This window comes from Grampus griseus (genome assembly GCF_964374135.1).
Source record: "Grampus griseus genome assembly, chromosome: 11".
Taxonomy (NCBI): Eukaryota; Metazoa; Chordata; class Mammalia; order Artiodactyla; family Delphinidae; genus Grampus; species Grampus griseus.
Window position 1 is genome coordinate 24,018,021 of NC_139005.1, and position 20,747 is coordinate 24,038,767.

A 20,747-nucleotide genomic window follows, 5' to 3' on the forward strand; every position below is an offset into this window, starting at 1 on the left:
CAAGGCAACATTATCTATTACCTAAAACAGTACTAATAGAACATTCTGCAATGATGTAAAGTTTAATATGAGTGCTGTCCAGTATGGTAAACTACATGTAGCAATTGAGCACTTGAAGTATGGCTAATACCACATTTCATTTCATTTTAACTAATTTGAATTTAAATGACAACATGGATTAGACATGGATTATAACATGGATTAGTGTAGGTCTAGATTACCATGATAGCCTCATAGCTGCAGACATAATTCACCCTGTCACCCTAAAATCCACTCCCAACATGGCAGTCATAGCAGCCCTCAACTTACTCCCCTGTCAAAAACCTTTAATGACCTCCCATTGGATTGGCATAAAATCCAAACTCCTTACCATAACCTGAGCTGCACAACTAGGCAAAGCCTCCATCTTCTACAACCTCACCTCATTCCTGTCTGTACTCACTCAATCTCCAGCAACTCTGACCTCTGATAGTTTCCCAAGTTACCAAGCTCTTCCCACCTGCAAGGCCATTTTCTCACTTATTTTTTCATCAAATATTTACTAAGTGTTAGGAGTGCTCTAGACATTGGAGATACAGCAGTGAACAAGAGACTAAGTTCTGCTCTCAGGAAATTTTCATTCTGGTGGAGGGAAACAGATTCTAAACAAATAAATATTGATATATATGCTGCCAGGTCATGATAAATGCCAAGAAGGAAAAGTGGAGGAGGGTTATTTAGATTGTGTGATAGAAGAGGCCTTAGATTAGGTAACATTTGAACAGACACCTGAATGAACTGAGGAAGTGAACCTTGAAGTCACCTTGGGGCCAAGCAGGAATATGGTTGGTTAGTCTGAGGAAGAATAAAGAAGCCAGTGTGCCTGGTTTTGGGTGAAGGAGAGGGAGAATGGTAGGAGGTAAGGTCAGATAGGTACTAGACACCTTGGCACCTGCTATTCTGGCCTTGCCTGGCTGTTTCCTTTTCATTCTTTGAATCTTCTGTGACCATATTAACTAAAGCAACTGTTTACCCACTATTATTCCATACTTCTGCTGCAACTTATTTCCTTCAGATTACGTTGACAATCAATAATTATTTGATTGTTATTTATTGTTAAATACTGCTACTAGTTTTCTTCTTCTTTATCATCTGTCTTCCCAAAAGAAGGTGGCAGTGATCATTTCTGAATTGTCTACCATTGTTTCTTCAAGGTGCCTATCACATTAGAAAATGCTCAGTCATGAATGAATTTAACCTGTACGTTTAATATGGTGTTTACTGGTTACTGATGTTTACCTTCATGGGGTAAATGGAAGGAGGAAGACCAGATGAATGTTAATTTTGCTAAGTTCTTTTCATTAAAATATTATAAAAGCATTGCAATGAAGACAACTTGGAGGCTGTGTACCACTCCATTTACATTCACAGAAATAATTAAAAACTAGCTAAAAACTGATAAATTCTATTTAGGTGAGCAAAAAGATTTAGTAAGAAAAGATAACTAAGAGAATATAGACAATGTGGTTCCACATATGGGCTAGCCCTTCTAACTAGCTGGGAGAGTAGCAATGGGGCTCAGGGTTCAACAGTTTAACAATGCTTATAGAAATTGCATATTTCACTGAACTAAAACTATGTAAGTACATAAAAGTATATGAAATAAAACTGTATAAACTAGCAAACTAGTGATAGTGTCCTCACTTTTATATAGAATTATATAAGCTAATTATAGAAATATTAGTTGTCTCATTTGTAATCTTTTGACACCCATGAATTTTTGATTAATCAGAACTTTTAAAGAGGAATAATGTTGTCAGGTTGAGGAATACTAAAGAGTGAGAAAGAGAAATGCAGCCCTGACATCCAAGAACTGGTCCAACACTCACAGCTGGACTGTGTTCTCATGTTGGACATAAACAATCTCACAGGACATCAACATCAGACAAGACTCTGAATCTATGATAAAATGAGACAAAAACAAGGCCATCTGTAACCAACAAAAATATCAAACATTGACCTCTCATGGCTGAAATGAGAGCTTGCTACGTCTTTACCAATTACAGTTTTATCCTTACTCTAGTCAGGGCTCCCTATGATTGATACACCCAATCATAAAATTGCCCCACTTCCTGCAAGCAATCTAGAGCAAAGTCCACTTCTCTAGACCTTCTCCAAAATTACCCAACCAAAGCCTAAGTACTGTAATAGGTTCTCTCTACCACCCTTTTAACAACGCATGGTTTTCCAGGATATGTGTTTTCCCTCTCCACAATGAATAATAAATCTAACTTGTTCAACTCCAGGTATGTTCCAAGGGTCTCTGGTTGAAAGGCATTCACAAGAGTTAGGGTTGTATGGTTGGATGCTATAGACACCTCATATTAATCTTATGGAGAACTGATAGCTTGATATTTTGTTATCTCCTCCGCCTCCATACTCTCAATTGCTTTAGAATCCTTGGCAGGAACCAAACTCGTTGATAAGAAAAAATTTAGATAACTTTGGAATTTCAAAGCACATTGCTGAACTTACTGGAGTTATAAATCCTAGAATATCATAGGAGTGGTTAAGGTCCCTGGAAAAAGATAGCATCAAAACTCTCCTCTTGGGGCTTCCCTGGTGGCTCAGTGGTTGAGAGACTGTGCCCTGGTCTGGGAAGATCCCACATGCCACGGAGCGGCTGGGCCCGTGAGCCATGGCCGCTGAGCCTGCGCGTCCGGAGCCTGTGCTCCGCAACGGGAGAGGCCACAACAGTGAGAGGCCTGCGTACCACAAAAACAAACAAACAAACAAACTCTCCTCTTGGGGCTTCTGTGGTGGCGCAGTGGTTAAGAGTCCACCTGCCAATGCAGGGGACACGGGTTTGAGCCCTGGTCCAGTAAGATCCCACATGGAGCAACTAAGCCCGTGCACCGCAACTACTGAGCCTGCACCCTAGAGCCCATGAGCCACAACTACTGAGCCCGTATGCCACAACTACTGAAGCTCGCATGCCTAGAGCCCGTGCTCTGCAACGGGAGAAGCCACCGCAATGAGAAGCCCATACACCACAACAAAGAGTAGCCCTGCTCGCTGCAACTAGAGAAAAGCCCCCGCACAGCAACGAAGACCCAACACAGCCAAAAATTAAATAAATAAATAAATTTATAAAAATTTAAAAAAAAAAACAAAAAACCTCTCCTCTTGCCCTTTGTGATAGGTGGATTGTAATGGTGTCCTAATTGGCAGAACTGGTTGGAGATTGGAGAAGGTGATACAATATTGAATTACAAAATCTTTGGAAAAGTTCCCTCTATGAGTCAGTCTTAGAACAAGATATTGCCTGACATCCAAACATGGTAGACACCATGTGGTCAATAAATTTCCAAAGATTATTCAAGTTAATTGACCTTTACCTTTTAATAATTTACGCTGGGTCTAACCACCTTTACTGTGAGGATGAAACTTGAGTAAACAAATTTCAAAAAGTTACCTAAAAATGAAGTTTAGGAAATAAAACCTCTTAAAACATATGACCTCCTGAGAAAAACAAAATTAGTGTGCTCCCTAATGGTAAAATGAGATAGGAATCACTGGATGAAATCAAAAAGAGCTGGAGGGGCTTCCCTGGTGGCACAGTGGTTGAGAGTCCGCCTGCTGATGCAGGGGACGCGGGTTCGTGCCCCGGTCCGGGAGGATCCCGCGTGCCGCGGAGCAGCTGGGCCCGTGGGCCATGGCCGCAGAGCCTGCGCGTCCGGAGCCTGTGCTCCGCGGCGGGAGAGGCCACTACGGTGAGAGGCCCGCGTGCCGCAGGAAAAAAAAAAAAAGAGCTGGAGTTAAAGGTCAAGATCCAGTGAGTACAGCCTCATGCTCATCCCATTGTGTTCAATAATACTCAGGATTCTGATGAAGGATCTGATGAAGAATCACTGACAACAAATGATATCATTCTAAAGGCAAATATAGGTCATGGTTTCCATATATATGATTATATAAATGCTTATATGAATGCCACTCAGTGCAGGACATTTAAGAAAGTTCAGTTTACCAAGTAATCTTGATTGCTGATCTGGTCCGTCATAAATATTGAAGTAATCCCATTCACAGTTCCAAGATTCTTCTGTTAAAAAGCCTTTAATCACTGCTTTCATTTTATTTCCTGACATAGAATAAAAAGTCCAAGTGCAGTTCAGCATGTTAGGATAAGTGTTAGGATAATTGGGAGATGTGATCTCAATAGAGCTAACTGGAATCAAATCCAATACTGGACATCCTTGAGGCAAAAAGAAAAAAAAAAAACATTTAATGCAATAATGAAGGATCTGGTTTTAATGTCTACAACTAGGTCATTAAAACCTAAACTATAGTATACTTTTATAAAGTTCTATCACTATTTTTTTTTGCTTCCATAGCTTCTTATATGGTGACCCAGGGTTTAAATGACTTGTTTTGAAAAACTGACACCTCCCAAAAGAAGACAGGTTAAAGTTCTTTGACTTTAATTCACAAACTGTGAACCACTAAGTCAACCATATCTACATTTCAATGTAGTTTTGTTGCTCATTTTTAGCACACAATCTTCTAAATCCCCGAGTAAATTAAACACTCCTAAAATTCAGCCTACACTTCAAATTACAATCATTTATTTGGTAGGGAAATTTGGATTACTCTCAGATAGTTGAAACTAGGATATGAAGGTTCACAAGGGCCAAGGGGCTACTACACCAAAAAGAGAATTGAGGAATTCAGTGACATTTTGGGTTTACTCCAAATGCTCTAGGTATTACCCAACCTAAAGTTAATGTCATTCAAAAACATTTACTTCATCAATAATCTTATCATTTTTGTTTCACTATGCAATGGCCCAGCCAAAAAAGAAAAAGAGAGAGAGATACATGCACAATCCAAAAGACATAAAATATATGGAAAGAATGTTAACGAATAATAGAATTAAAATTGTTAGGGAAACTCCCATAAACAAAACGTGTTTCTTACCCATTAATTAGATAGGGCGCTACCTTGTTACTCTCTACTCCGTGATCTGACCCAGGTCTCCACCACCCCCAAAGTTTGACACTCAGAAAACTAGTACAAGTCCATATTTCACTATAAAGCAAATAGAATAAGGACACAACACTTGAAAGTTTTTGATAGCAGCCAGAGTATACTTCTTCCTAAACAGTGTTTAGCACCAAAGATATTCCTCACTCTTATTTCCATAATATCAGGTAAACAAAGCCAAGACAATGAAGCCAATTCCTTACCTCCTTTATCCTCTTTACCATTAATTTTTCCTTTCACAGAATCTAGAATAAGAGAATATTCAAGGTCAATATATCCTATGTAATACTTTATATTTTATTCTTTTGTTTAAGTGATATATTTACATTGTAGAAAATTTCAAAAAAAAAAAAAAAACAGATTTCAAAGAAGAAAATAAAAGTCTCCTGTAGTCCCATCCTATAACCAATACTCATATTTTAATGTAACTCCTGCTTTTTCCTAAGCTATAGTATATACATTTTTTAATTGTATTTCATTTTACACCATTGTAACCTCCCCTACCCCCAATTGTGAATATTTTTCCATACTACTAAATATTGCACATACATTTTAATGGTTTTATATATTTTACTCACATAGATATAACAATTTCTACTGATATATTTTAATTTGTAATCTCAAGAATATGAATGATGAGTCAGATCTTTAACAAACCTCACACATGGGGTAAATCTGTTACATTTCTGCTGTTGTTAGAAAAATGTCTGCACTAAAGCTTTTCTATGTTTATCTGAAAACAGAAATTGAACATGTGTACGAAGTCTGCTGAGTTGACTTCTATTCATCTTTTAGCTCTAAGCCAAAGGGATTTCTATAAGCAAAACAGATGTATTTCTTACCCATTTATTAGATAGGGAGCTACCTCCTTACTCTCTACTCACTAATCTACCCCAGCTAGGATGTCATTTCCTTTATTCAAACAATTCTTGAACATCATCTATTTGCTAGGCATGTTGTACATTTTGGAGATAACAGCCATGGGGCATGCTTGGTGTGTCTGGGGAACAGCGGGAAGGATGGTGTAGAGTGAGCGCTGGGGAAAATGGCAGGAGAAGTAGTCAAGGAGGTAGCCAAGAGCCAGATCATACAGAATCTTATAGGTCACTGTAAGGACTTTTACTAAGAGTGAGCAGGGAAAATATTGAAAGATTATAAGCAGAGGAGTAACATGATCTGAATTATTCTTTTTAAAATGATTATTCTGGCTGTTATGAGTAAAACAGACTAAAAAAAGGCTTGTGTCAGAATGTCATAGTGATGTTGAGAGGTAGTTGGATTCCAGATCAGTTTTGCTGAAGGCCTACAGATTAACTAAATCCAATGAGAGATGTGAGAAGAAAAGTCAAAGATGACCGAGATAATGGCTTGAGCAATTAATTATTGAACTGTTGTTGCCATCTACTGAAGTGGGGAAGATTGGTGGAGGAAGAATTTGGAGACAGGGGTAGGAAATCAAGACTTGAATTCTGGTCATGTTAAGTTTGAGATGCTTATTAGATATCTAAATGAAGAGGGAGGCAATTGGATATATAGCACTGTAGTTCAGATGGTGGCGCAGTGGTTGAGAGTCCGCCTGCCGATGCAGGGGACGCGGGTTCGTGTCCCGGTCCGGGAGGATCCCACGTGCCGCGAAGCGGCTGGGCCCGTGAGCCATGGCCGCTGAGCCTGCGCGTCCGGAGCCTGTGCTCCGCAACGGGAGAGGCCGCAGCAGTGAGAGGCCCACGAACCGCAAAAAAAAAAAAAAAAAAAAAAAAAAAAGAAGAAGTTGGGACTGGAGATACACTTTGGGAGTTATCTGTGTAAAGTGGTATTTAAAACTAGGGATTGGGTGAGATCATTTAAGAGTGACTACAGGCAGAGAAGAAAAGAAAGTCAAGGACTGGGTCCTGGGACACCTCAACTTTTAATAGTAGAGAAAAGGAGGTGCAACCAGCCAAGAGACTCCAAGGAGACCAGTGAAGTAAGAGGATAGCCAAGAAACAGTGGTTTCCTGGAGGCCATGACAAATGAAACTTCAGAAGGAAGAAGAGCTTATCCGTGCCAAATGCAGCTATTAGGACTGAGAAGTGACTGTTGGATCTGAACATTTGGAGGTCACTGGTAGCTTTGGCAAGAACACTGTCTGGGGAATGGTAAGAAAGGAAGGCTTATGGGAATGGATTCAAGAAAAAATGAAAGGGTAAAAGGGTAGACAGTGAGTAGAAATACATTTCAAGGTATTTTGCTGGGCTTCCCTGGTGGCGCGGTGGTTGAGGGTCCGCCTGCCGATGCAGGGGACACGGGTTCGGGCCCCGATCCGGGAAAATTCCACATGCCGCGGAGCGGCTGGGCCCGTGAGCCATGGCCGCTGAGCCTGCGTATCCGGAGCCTGTGCTCCGAAACGGCAGAGGCCACAACAGTAACAGGCCCACGTACCACAAAAAAAAAAAAAAAAAAAAAAAAAGGTGTTTTGCTGTAAGAGAACAAAGAAATTAAAGTTTTCCTAGAATTCCACGCCCATCCTTTACCGAACTAAATAAGATATCTCCTTCAAAACTTAATATGGTTGTTTTTTCACTCTATATTTTTCTGAGATTATTTGATTAGTTGACTGAAAGAAAAATGCACAACCTAAGAGCTATGAGTTTGTTTTACTCAGGGTCTTACTGAGGACAACCACCCAGTAGCTCTGAGGAAGCTGTTCCGAAGAGGTAGGGGGAGAAGCCAGCTTAAATGTGATTTTGGCTAGGGTATATGTGCAGTCAAGCACATGTCTTGATAAAACACTACTGCTAGTCACAAAGAACAGAGATCTGAAGTTAATGATTTTAGTGCTTTTCTGTGTATGGGAAAATGCAAAATCTGGGTTCATTAAAATTCTTCCTGAGATATACATCTAATTATGCAAGGGGCCTGCTTTTCCAAAGCACAGAGCATCCTGTTATCACCTTAGTTTCTTCCCTCTGAAGCACAGAATACACTGTCCATCAGCTACTGCAGTGGCTTAATCATGGCAGAACTGGGTGCTAAGCAACAATCTCTGTCCTTCTCTGTTTACAGATTACTGACTATCTCCCCCACTAGACTATAAACTCTTCTAGGGCAGGGACTGTCTTGCTCATTGGTGAATCCTCAGTGCTTTAAACATGGCCTGGCATAAGTTTAAAACAATTTGTTGATAGTCTGAATAATTAAAGGCTTAAATGTGAGATTTTATTCTATTTTATGTTAGCCCCGTATGGTATGCTTTCACTTACATAATTTGAACTTGATGCAAATCTTCTTTGTGTTCTCCATACAACATTTCTCACATTATCAGACTAAAAAATATAATGTTTTTTGTAGAAATATTTCTACAATTGTATTCCAATTAACAATTTTAATGAGTATGAATTGATTAATCTTAAGGACTAGAGCAATTCTAATAACTATTCAGAATTAAGCATAATTGCAAATGCTTTTTCCATGATACCCAATTTCCATAATTTGCAAAAGTTCCAATTTTCATAATGCTGTCTATCCCTTCACCAAAACTATAGGAATGTTGGGCAAAGCATATTTTTCAATAATCTGGCTACAACTAATATATATGAACTATCCACCAAACAAGTGTTAAAAAAAGAATCAATTACTCTTGATATTAGTACATTAAGGAAATGAATTTCAAAATAGAAAAATTACTTGAAACTTTTAGGCTAAGGATAAAAGTTTCCTACTGTATTTTTACAATATTCCAAGTATACAGAAAACTAGACAAAATTATTAGTTGCTGTAAGAAAAAATGAAAAATCTGATCAATCTTATGCCTTAAGGAGGTTTAGCTTGAGGCCTCCACAGAGGTCACAATCTTAAATATTGTTTTTTTCTTCTCCCCTATAGCTGACAAATGAAATAAAGAATTCAAGTCTCTTTATTTGATAACACATATTTTCTAATAAAGCAAAATAAGACAAACATACACAAAAACAAATATGAAAAAAGTAATAGACTTACCAGACATATGAAAAGAATATCTCAAAGAAAATTTTTTCATGGCCAAACTGGCATTGTATGTGAAAAACAACATCATAAGAGGACCATGAGATTTTAATGAAGGTGAATCTCCTTCACATAGATTTCCTAGACAAAAAAAATAAATAAATTTTTACTATTCATCAAGGCAAAGTTATTGAGCAAAGTGAAAGGAAAAAAATCCTATTTTTAATACAAATTTATACTGTATCCCCTACCAACAATATAAAAATGGGAAAATTAAGCAAAATAAAACCTAATTAGAATAGAGAGAGATGTTCCAGATTCTTGAGTGTAAGCAGTTCTAAGAAAGTGGTTCCAAACCAACTAGGACACTGTATCCAGTTCTTGTACTGTCTGAAATACTTAGGTAGGTCTTTTTAAAGCCATATAATATAAAAGAAGGTAACATGGTTGATACCGAGCAGGGCCCTGTGGGGCTCCTGAGCACAAAGGCTTTCTGTGTCCCCGTTTCTTGAATTACAGGAAACAGCCTCCATTCAGCCTCCATGACCTTCCCTGAATTTCAAAGGGCAGATTCAAGCAGTTGCTAATGAGGAAAGGGAGGGGATGCGAGACCAGGGAGAAACAAACTGTCAGGAGAAACAATAGTACAGCCTGGTTGGGGCAAGGTCCTGGCTCCCCGTCAACGCATACCCACAGCAATATCTTTGAGCTGTTCTGCAGATACTGAAACCCCCTCCAGGTAGGAGAAGTTAACAATTAACCATGGTATGCTGCCCTGCAAGCACATAGGCCCCAGACTAGTTGGAACCTGAAGGTTGATGATGCTGACTCCTACTTACCTCACCACCAACCGATCAGAAGAATGTCCACGAGCTGATCATGCCCTCTTTAAACCATTACTATAAAACTTCTCACTACCCTCTCCAAGTGGGGACACATGGTTTTGAGGGCATTAGCCCACTGTGGCCCCCTTTGCCTTGCACAGCAATAAAGCTATTCTTTTCTACCTCACCCAAAACTGTCTCCAAGATTTAATTTGGTCTCGAGGTACAGAGGCTGGTTTCAGTCTAGCTAGGTCATCAGGGAACTAAAAAAATGTTTTTGTCACCCAACTGAAATAACTACATATAAGGGAGTATATTTGAGCCTTAGCTACATAAAACCTTCATTTATCCACAGCACAGCCAAATGAATAAGAGGCAAGGTACAGTAACTGGCATGAAAGTCAAAACCACTAGCTGGTGTAAATGAAATTTTTTTAGGCAATAGTTCTTAGAGGTCTCCTGTGAATCAGAATCCTAGGGCTAATTAGCAATGGTTTCACTCAACCTCCCATCACCCCTGGATTTCTAAAGCATCCTTCAGAAGATGATGGAGACTGATCCTCACTGATGGTTCTCTCTCTTGTGAGGCTGCTGGTAATAGCCAGACTGCTGTCATGAAGTTCTCTGTAACTGCTACCCTATGAATCTAGTTCAGCTTCTAGAACAAAACATTTTTCGTTCATCTTTTGCTTTTTATTTATTTTTTTAAAATAACTTTATTTATTTATTTATTTTTGGCTGCATTGGGTCTTCGTTGCTGCGCGTGGGCTTTCTCTAGTTGCAGTGCGCGGGCTTCTCATTGTGGTGGCCTCTCGTTGTGGAGCACGGGCTCTAGGCATGCGGGCTTCAGTAGTTGTGGCACACAGGCTTAGTTGCTCCATGGCATGTAGGATCTTCCCAGACCAGAGCTCGAACCTGTGTCCCCTGCATTGGCAGGCGGATTCTTAACCACTGCTCCACCAGGGAAGTCCCTCATCTTTTGCTCTTTATAGTTTTCTTTAAGATAAGAATGTTTAACCATTCTCTGGAGAAAATTTGGAGAATTTAAAAAATAATTACTTATAATCTTGCAATCTAGAAATATCCACTTAAACATATTGGTGTGTTTCCCCTTAGACCTTTACTTAAGTCATATATAGCACTTTTTTAAAAAAATTAAAATATACTGTGTAATTTTTTCATTCCAATCTTCTCACTTAATATTGTTAACACGAGTTCATGTGCCCGACGCATGGTGAGGCCAAACAAACTGAAATGTCGGAGTTTGGAGCAGAGAAAGGTTTACTGCAAGGCCATGCAAGACTCATGCCCTAAAAAGCCTCAAGCTCCCCGAAGGGTTTAGGGAAAGCATTTTTAAAAGTCAGGTTGGTGGGGTGGGGGTGGGGTGTCGCAGGGTATGTGATCAGATTGTGCACAATTCTCTGATTGCCTGATGATGAGGGAACAGGGTGATGTCACGGGGGTTAACTTTATCAGTCCTTAGGCTCCAGGAGGCCTGGGGCTCTGTGCTCATGGTCATCAAGTAGTTAACATCTTCCATTTAGTGGGGGGGGTGGGGTGGGGGGGGTGTTGGTGGTCCACATCTAAAACAACTCAGGAAATTTGCAGAATATGGGGGGGAAGGCCTGTCCCGGGAAGGCCCTATAGGATTCTGCTCAGTTACAATATTACATGTAAGAGTTTTCTGTCTTCTAAAAAAGTTAGCTGAAAATATTTTATTTAGTGGTGGCATAATATTTTATCCTATGGATTTACTATACTTTTCTTAACCAATTTCCTATTTAGATCCTTTTTTTTTTTTTGGCCATTATCATAAATAACACCAGCTGACTGAATATCTTACACATAAATGTAAAGCATATTTTTTATAAATATGGGTAAAAATAGAAACGCTGAATAAAAGGTTATAGATTTATAGCTTTTGAAAAACATTTCTATATCTTCCTCCAGAAAGCATACGACATATTATACCTAAACAACAACCTGAAAATGTCTGTTACACTGCATTTTGTTTACTAAGTATAATCATTCTTCAAATCTTTTTTGTCAGTTAAGTAGGTAAAAATTTTTTTCATTTCCGTTTTAAAGAGGCTAAGTATTTTTTCTCACATGTATTTATTTATCTATGAATTGCTCATTCAGATCACTTGCCCATTTTTATATTAAGGTATATCTGGGAAAATAATAATTCTGAATTGTGTTTTAAAATTAATTGATTAAACTCTTATTGTACTATTTAAAAATTGTTTTATGTTAGGGATCCTCTTAATTCTAAAGGAATATAGCTGTGCTTTACAATTGTTGAGTCAGGGTTTATTATCATAAGGTTGATGATTCAAATCTGCTCCCTGTGACAAACCATTTCTAAGTTTAACTGTTCATACACGGTATTTTCTGAAACAAACATTCTAACAAAAGCAGTTATAACACACATAGTTTCAAGTCAACAATTCTAGAACTGTTAAGCTTTTCACTATTATAGGAAAACTGCCCTTTTTAGTAAACAGATGGCCAGAGGATCACTTCATTGTGACAAGAGACAAAATAAGGAGAGATTTAATTTAGATTGTATAGTAACTGATATGCAAATATTCATTAACCTTTCTTATCTATCAAAAACGGTTAAGGGTTAATCCAGTGCTTTTTGTTTTCAAAATCACTTGGGTCAATAGTTTGTAATTCTTTTGGAACATGAACAAAAGACTCAAAAGCCTTGGGAACTCTGGTTTTAACCGAAATCTATTCAAGGCTGAGTCAAAGATATTTGGGCCTGTAAATTAATTTTATTTTACAGATGTGGGCTTTTCTAATACTGATTTGTAAACATTCCCTATATTAATTACCTTAAGCCTTTCTCAGAGTTGTTGAAAATCTTCAGTTTGTTATTTGCTTTTTAATTTTGTTTCTGTTGAAGAAAAGTTTTTAGTTATAAAGGAGGCTATTGATAATTTCCTATTTTCTTCGATTGCTTTTACACAAGAAGATCCTTCTCCATCCATAACTAATTGCTTATTTTTTAAACCTTTAGTGGCTTAAGAAAAATGCTTAACTCTTTAATCAACTGTTCTATGAGGTGAGAGAGAATATAATTTATATTTTCCTCCCTGATTTGTAATGCCAAATTTATCACATATAAATGCCTTATAGTTTCTTGTGCCCCTTCTGGTCTATTTATTTCTAGTCATGTGTGTCTATTCTTGTACCAGTACTACCCTGTTTTAATTATCATTATTTTAAAGTATGTTTTAATACTGATAATTCACCTCATCATCTGGTCATTTTTTCCCCAAAAACATTTTCAGTTAGTTCTGTTTATTTTAAGGATAAACTTTAGAGTTATTATCAATTTCCTCCTCACTCTCCAAAAACAATTCCCATTGGGATTTTGCTAGATTTTGCTATATTTATAAATTAATTTGGGGTGAATTAATGTTAATTTTGTCTTCCAGTTTTAGAACATGGTCTTTTCTCTATTCAGATCTGTGTGTGTGTGTGTGTGTGTGTGTGTAAATTTCACATTTGCACAATAAAACTCACATTTCATTTTAAGGTTATTCCTAGTTACATGGTTTTTGTTGCTAATTATGACTGAAGTGATTTTTCCATTATATCTTTTAACTAATTTTTACTGGGATGGTTTTGAGGATACGATTATTGTATCATTAATTTATATCTATTTTTTCCTGATTTGACCTAGTTTTAAGATAGATAATACATTTTCAATATTAAACTATTCGTGCATTCTTGGGATATAGCATAGTCGGTTATATTAAAAATATTCATTCAATAACCTATTGACCTCAAATATTGAGTTAACTCCTATAGGCTATGAGTCTTATGTGCAAAAATTGAAATAGTCATAAAATTTTTGTGGAAGAAGATAGGAAATATTACATGTTTTGTGAACTAATTCTAAGTAAAGAACAAATTCTAAGTAAAGAACAACAGATATATAGTTCATTAATTCTATAAATTATAACTGATATAACTAATGTACTGTTTTCCATTTTTCTTCATTTCTTTGTTCTTCCAAACTGTGTGTTCTCCAACACCCCATTGATGGAGAGGCAATAGGGAAACAACAGTCTAATCTTTTCTTCTAAGCACCACAATTTTAAGAATATGAATTAAAATGTATAATTCTAATTCAAACACAGCAGAAACTTGGTTTCTTTTATATTGGTTAACATGCATTCTCTCATTTAATTCTCAAATTAATCTCATGAAGCAGTACAAGTAACAGGTATTCTGTAAGGCAAGAAGCATAGATAATTTCCAAGGATACTGGGCCTAGATGCTATAGTCTCCCCACAAGAAGCTAAGCCCTTATTGATGTTATGTTGACTCAGGAACCAGGAAAGCTCCATGTTTACTAACATTCCCTTAAGTAGAAACACAAAGATTGTTAATACACCTGCTTCTGGGATGGTAATGTAAGCCCGAAGAATAAAAGGACAGTGGGTTAGCAATTGGCTATTTTATCAACTCTGGCAGGGCTCTACCTACATGGAGAGTGACACTGGCATCTGGGTCCTTTCTAAAGAGTCAAAGGCCAGGAAAATGCCACACATCCTCTCCCTCTGGGAGTCACCTTGTTACCTTAGGCATCTGTATCTCTGACTTAAGCAAATTGAGAATTTTCTCTCACTGTTGTGGCCTCTCCCGTTGCGGAGCACAGGCTCCGGATGCACAGGCTCAGCGGCCATGGCTCACAGGCCTAGCCGCTCCGCGGCATGTGGGATCTTCCCAGACCAGAGCACGAACCCGTGTCCCCTGCATCGGCAGGCAGACTCTCAACCACTGTGCCACCAGGGAAGCCCTAAATTGGGAATTTTTAATGCCCATGTATCTGTGTGTGCTGGTGATCGCAGAGTGTCTCTTCTTTTAAATCACACAAAAAGTTACAGGTAGATTATCTTCATGTCACAAATGAGGACAGTGATTCTTAGAAAGCTTTGGGAACATTCCCAAAGTCACTGAATTACTATGTGGTAGAACTGTGATCTACTGGACGCAGGACCGTCAGATTCCAGAACTCTAAGCTGCTATATCCGGGTATATTGGGTAACATCAGTCTGCCAGCCCAAACCCTGTTTCCATTTCCCTTTTCTCTAGTCATCTCCCAGTTAGGTATGGCCATGTGACAAATCTGGCCAAAGTGACTTAAATTTGCTACAGGATTCCTGGAAACGTATTTGCTTTCTCCTTGATGATAATCCTTCCCTGTGCCCCTTCTTCCTTTTTCCTCCAGTGTAATGGTGACAATTGAGATAGCCATTATGGAACCATTAGGAAAAGGCCAAGAGAATTGCAGTAATGCCATTCTTCACAGAGTTGAACTGTTGAGCTGTGGTGCATCTGCATCCCTCTGGATTTCTCTTTCTTTCAGAATAATAAATTTAAGTCACTGTAATCAGGTTTTCGGTTACTATCTAATTGACAAACCCATTTAATGCCTTTCCTGTGAACATTATTTTGCCTGATTAATATTATATTCTCAATTTTCTTGTGTTACATTTGTCTAAGACTGTTTATCCTTTATTTTTAGTATTTCTGGGCAAGTGTAATCTAGGTATGACCCAAGTAAACAGCATATAGTTGGGTTTCCTTTTTAACTTAATCAGAGAGTGTTACGTTAATTTCAATTACAATAAAAAATAGTAACAGTAAGGCTATTTCAATATCACATAAGAGACTAATTTATGTCATCTCTAATTCACACATTGAATATAAAACACTCTAAGAATATTTTGTGAAAGAAAATCAATAGCATAGTTCTTCACAGGAAATTAGTTACCTATTAATTTTTTGCCTGATCCAAATCCTTCGTAAACCAACAGGTGACCCTGACAGGCCAAGGGCATTGGTTGCATCTGGAAGTTGACAATATCAAGGCGAATGATGTGATTTGAAGGGGCCAATAATCTCCAGTGGCAGCTGTAGCACAGATGAAAGAAAGTCAGAAATGACTTCTAAATAGCATATGTTGTTGTTTACTTTGTTCATAATTCAATGCATCACTCAGTGAGTCACTGTTATTGACTCTACCTGCTTCTTCTGTGCTTAAGGTGAAAAAAAGATTTAAACTATAACAATTAAAAATATTTTCTAATACTGAATTTGTCAAAAGTTCACCCGTTATGGTGAATGGTTGATCAATAACTTGTATTTTATAAATTCTGATTGGCAGCCTATAAGAGTTAAAGAAGTATTCTTGTCCCAAACTTCCCCAAATCACATAAATTTACTTAGGATTGATACTATATGAATCTTCAATTTTTTTGTTTCTCATTTTAAATTTATTCTAATGTTTAATTCAGGGAACGTTCTCTTTCCACTGTGGCTTTTTTTTTTTTTTTTTTTTTTTTTTGCGGTACGCAGACCTCTCACCACTGCGGCCTCTCCCGCTGCAGAGCACAGGCTCCAGATGCGCAGGCCCAGCGGCCATGGCCCACAGGTCCAGCCACTCCACGGCACGTGGGATCCTCCCGGACTGGGGCACAAACCCGTGTCCCCTGCATCGGCAGGCGGACTCTCAACTACTGCACCACCAGGGAAGCCCCCTCCACTGTGGCATTTTAAGAACCATTTATTGAGTACCTACTATGTGCAAGAAGCTTTTAGGTACATTATTTCAATCTCCAAAACTCTTTGATAGAGATTTGACTTTCCACTTTACCTAATAAATAGTCTCTTTTGTTAGGAAAGTACAATTTATCAACAGTATTTATTAATGTAATCTTACATTCAGTTATCATATATTGAAGGCCTCAAATAAGGGATTATCTCAAAGTCTATTCTTTAAGGGAAGGAAGTGGAAAATAATGCCTTAAGCAAATAACAAATGTCCCTGCTTGTCAAGGGATCATCCATGAACTTCTTCCATTGTAGTATAAACATTCTTTCCTCACCTCATAGTGGTTCTGTGAAAATATCTTGGGATTTGTATGATTCCTGTTGGTTTGGTAAGAATAACATCGTCACAAGTGGTCACATGCTCTTGGTTTGAACTCTGAAGAAATTTGGTAGTTTTACTGCTCTTTGGACCTAAAAATAAAGAAGAAAAGGGATTGAGGTAAAACTAATTTTAAAGAGGCTTGTTATATGCCTTTTCAGCTCAGAGCTATCAGCTTTCCTCCCTGTTTTAGAAAAAAGTTAACAGGAGGTAGTTAGTTTCACTAAAAATTTTCTATCTGCAACATTCAAAAGATACAGAAAACCAGCACCTCTCTCAAATTATCTTTGGCACAGCCTAGGGTCTATGGAAGATAAAGTGTGATAACTATAGAAAATGCAGGTTCCCTGCACAATTCCATCTAAAAGCAATATTCATTTTGAAAAAATTTTTTATTGAAGTATAATTGATTTACAATGTTGTGTTAATTTCTGGTGTACAGCAAAGTGATTCAGTTTTACATATATAAATACATATATATATATATATATATATATACACATATATATATACACACACATATATTCTTTTTCATATTCTTTTCCATTATGTTTTATTACAGGACATTGAATATAGTTCCCTGTGCTATACAGTTCCCTCTTGTTTATCTGTTTTATATATAGTAGTTTGTATCTGTTAATCCCAAACTCCTAATTTATCCCTCCCCTCTCCCCTCTCCCCTTTGGTAACCACAAGTTTCTTTTCAATGTCTGTGAGTCTGTATCAGTTTTGTAAATAAGTTCATTTGTATCATATTTTAGATTCTACTATATATATATATATATATATATATGTGAATATATATATGTGATATCATTTGATATTTGTTAAAAGCAATATTCATAACATAGTTCTTTAGGAAAAAACTTTCCTATGATATACATGCTTTTCTTTATTACTCACTTAACATTTTTCCAATTGTCTCTCTGCAATGCTTTTCAGTGCCAAAGAGAGAACCTAGCTCTTGGTTACCTACGTTCATCAAGAGTCAGAAACCTCACTAATGACATGTTTGAAAATGCAGTCTGAAAACTCTGAATTGCATGAGTTTACATTTATAATGCTAGCATCTACTATTTGTTTAGTTTGTTTTCACAACTCATTCTAACCTTTTATTATTATAATATCACTATAAAGAAAACTCTAATACAGAGATAATAAATTGTCCAGAGCTAATCAGCCAGCTAAGATTTAGAACTCAAATCTTTCAATCCACAAGAATTATGGCTACAGAAAAGGATCAGTGTGGTGTAAAATCACAATCACAATAAAAAATGCTATCTTGCAATCAATATATCTTAGCCACGTCCAGAAATCACAATTCTGAATGATTTACAAGTCAATCAGCTTATTTACTGAGTAGTTTTTCCTCTTGGACCAGACCAATCTCAGATCACTTAAATAGATTTTCCCTTCAAACATAAGCTCGTTCCCCACAGAGACAATTTTTCTTACAAAACAATGTGTAAGTTTTGAAATATTCCTAAAAACAAAAACATTGATTTTTAACTTTATAAGTTTACTAAATGACCAAACATACCTTGGACTCTAAAGACAATATAATTTATGCCAAAAGCACCTTGCACACGGGAATGAAATGTCACCCTCACCAGTGGTCCAGAGCTCATGAAAATCATTGGGTAAAGCCTTCTCCCACATAATTCACCTAGGTTAAAAAAAAAAAAATCAAATTTGATAAAAAAAAAAACAACATTTGCTTTTTTAACAGTTCTCTAATTTAGGTGTAGCAATTACTTAAACTCCACTCTGCCAAATGAGGAGCAGGGTTCCAGAACTCAGATGACTCACCCAAAGTCACAGACTGATGGTGGGGAGTCAGGATTGGAAGCCACGTTCAAAAATTCAATACCTATTACAGTCGACTATGTCACACTGCTCCCTTGAAGGACAATAAGTAGCAAATTATTTTATCTTTAAAATAAGGCTGATGTGCCATTTTTCTCCTAGAAAAGTAAGCTATTTATTAAAAATATATCACTGTGAAAATCCATGATGGAAAACTTTTTCGACCTGAAAATTTATTCTTTCCCTACATCCAATCTTCTTTTGATCACTTTACTTTAAGAACCTAAGTCAAAGACAGAACATAAAATTATAACCATAATTCTAAAATGATTCAGAGGGCTGATTAAAAAGGTATAGAAAGAATCCTTGATTTTCTTAGAATCAAAGTCACCTACTATTAAGAATAACTCAATATCATTCTGTAACATTTATTTAAATGTCACCTGCTCAGAAAGACTTTTGCCAGTTATACTGCATATAACTCTATGGCACCTGCATCCCAGATGCTTCTTCTCTCCCTTCCCACGTCATTTTCCCCCAGCCCTTCTGTCTAACATATTATATATTTTATTGTAATATGTGTCCTCCCCCAACTAGAATATAAGGTTGGTAAGGGCGGGGATATTTTTTGTCCATTTTGTTCACTACTGGATGCCCACAACCGAGAAGGGTCAGTCCCTGGCCCACAGTAGGTGTTCCATATATATTTGTAGGGAGGAAAGAAGGGAGAAGATTATATACAAGAAGAAAAAAACATTAGTTGGCATAACATCTTAGGATAAATGATGTTGAAATACTATTTGAAGAATGAGCAAATATTTATTTATAGCAAGAAGAGATGAACGCAGCTCTTGAATGGTTTCTGGCTCCCACAGGGAAAAACATAGCATTTTACAGTGTACTAGAATACTACCTGACTTGAGTAAGAGGTAATGTTTCTATCATAGTCCTACAGTTCCACTAGCTATCATCTGAAGGAGAGAACAACTCCAGAAGTTTCAAGCTGAGAATTTCAAATCAAAGAAATGCTACATTGAAAAATTATAGGGGTTCCCCAGGTAATCCACAACAAAGTCAAACATGGTTTTCAGTAGAACAATGATAAAGGCAAGTTTTCCCAGAAATCATTTACTTCTATATGAGAATCTGGTATATGATAAAGATAGCTATAAATTAGGGAGAAAATAATTTTTTTGAAAAAAGAAAGCAGGCATAAGGCCATTTTACCATATGAGAAAATATATTTCAGCAGGATTAAGCTTTTTTAAATTAAAAAATTTCCGACCTCGGATTGAGAAATTAATTTTTAAAAATAAAAGCAAAGAGATAAAACAAAGATCAAAGACACATATGACTGTATTTAAACCAATAAATTTAAAAATATTTACATCAACATATAAATATACAAAATTTAAAGGCAAACGACAACCTTATGAATAAGTACTTCTAACTTATGACAAAGGAAAAAGTATTTATATATATATATAATATATATACATATATATAGCTCTTATAAACCAATAATAAGATCAATACTCAAATTTAAAAATAGATGGTAATGACAACAAATTTAAAAATACAAATAGCTAACCAACACATGAAAAAAATTTATCCTCATTAATGATTTTTTAAAAAGTACAAATGCTTATTAAATTGATAATATCAGGTTATGGGCATGGTGAAAGAGGTTCTTATGCATTGCTAATGGCAGTGAAAAATGATTTAGTCTTTCTTTTTTTTTTTAAACAAGTATTTAATATATTTATTTATTTTTTTTAAAATTTTATTTATTTGTGGCCGCGTTGGGTCTTCGTTGCTGCACACGAGCTTTCTTTAGTTGCAGCGAGTGGGGGCTACTCTTCATTGTGGTGCGTGGGCTTCTCATTGCAGTGGCTTCTCTTGTTGTGGAGCATGGGCTCTAGGTTCATGGGCTTCAGTAGTTGCAGCATGCGGGCTCAGTAGTTGTGGCACGCAGGCTCAGTAGTTGTGGTGCGCAGGCTCAGTAGTTGTGGTGCACAGGCTTAGTTGCTCCATGGCATGTGGGATCTTCCCAGACCAGGGCTCGAACCCATGTCCCCTGCATTGGCAGGCGGATTCTTAACCACTGTGCCACCAGGGAAGTCCCTGATTTAGTCTTTCTGAAGAATAATTTAGCAATATGTATTCATGCAAAAAAAAAA

General features: G+C 37.1%; 1 protein-coding gene across 1 annotated transcript in view; it reads right to left on the reverse strand.

The window, feature by feature from the left end:
• The window catches only part of OVCH1 (ovochymase 1), a gene marked incomplete at both ends in the record, with an annotated part of 75,655 nt that overhangs the window by 13,248 nt on the left and 41,660 nt on the right, over positions 1–20,747 (reverse strand). Inside the window, 3 exons of the mRNA XM_082665300.1 lie at positions 15,604–15,743; positions 16,718–16,853; positions 18,302–18,427. Of these exons, the coding sequence (XP_082521426.1) occupies positions 15,604–15,743; positions 16,718–16,853; positions 18,302–18,427 (402 nt within the window). The remainder of the gene's footprint in view (positions 1–15,603; positions 15,744–16,717; positions 16,854–18,301; positions 18,428–20,747) is intronic.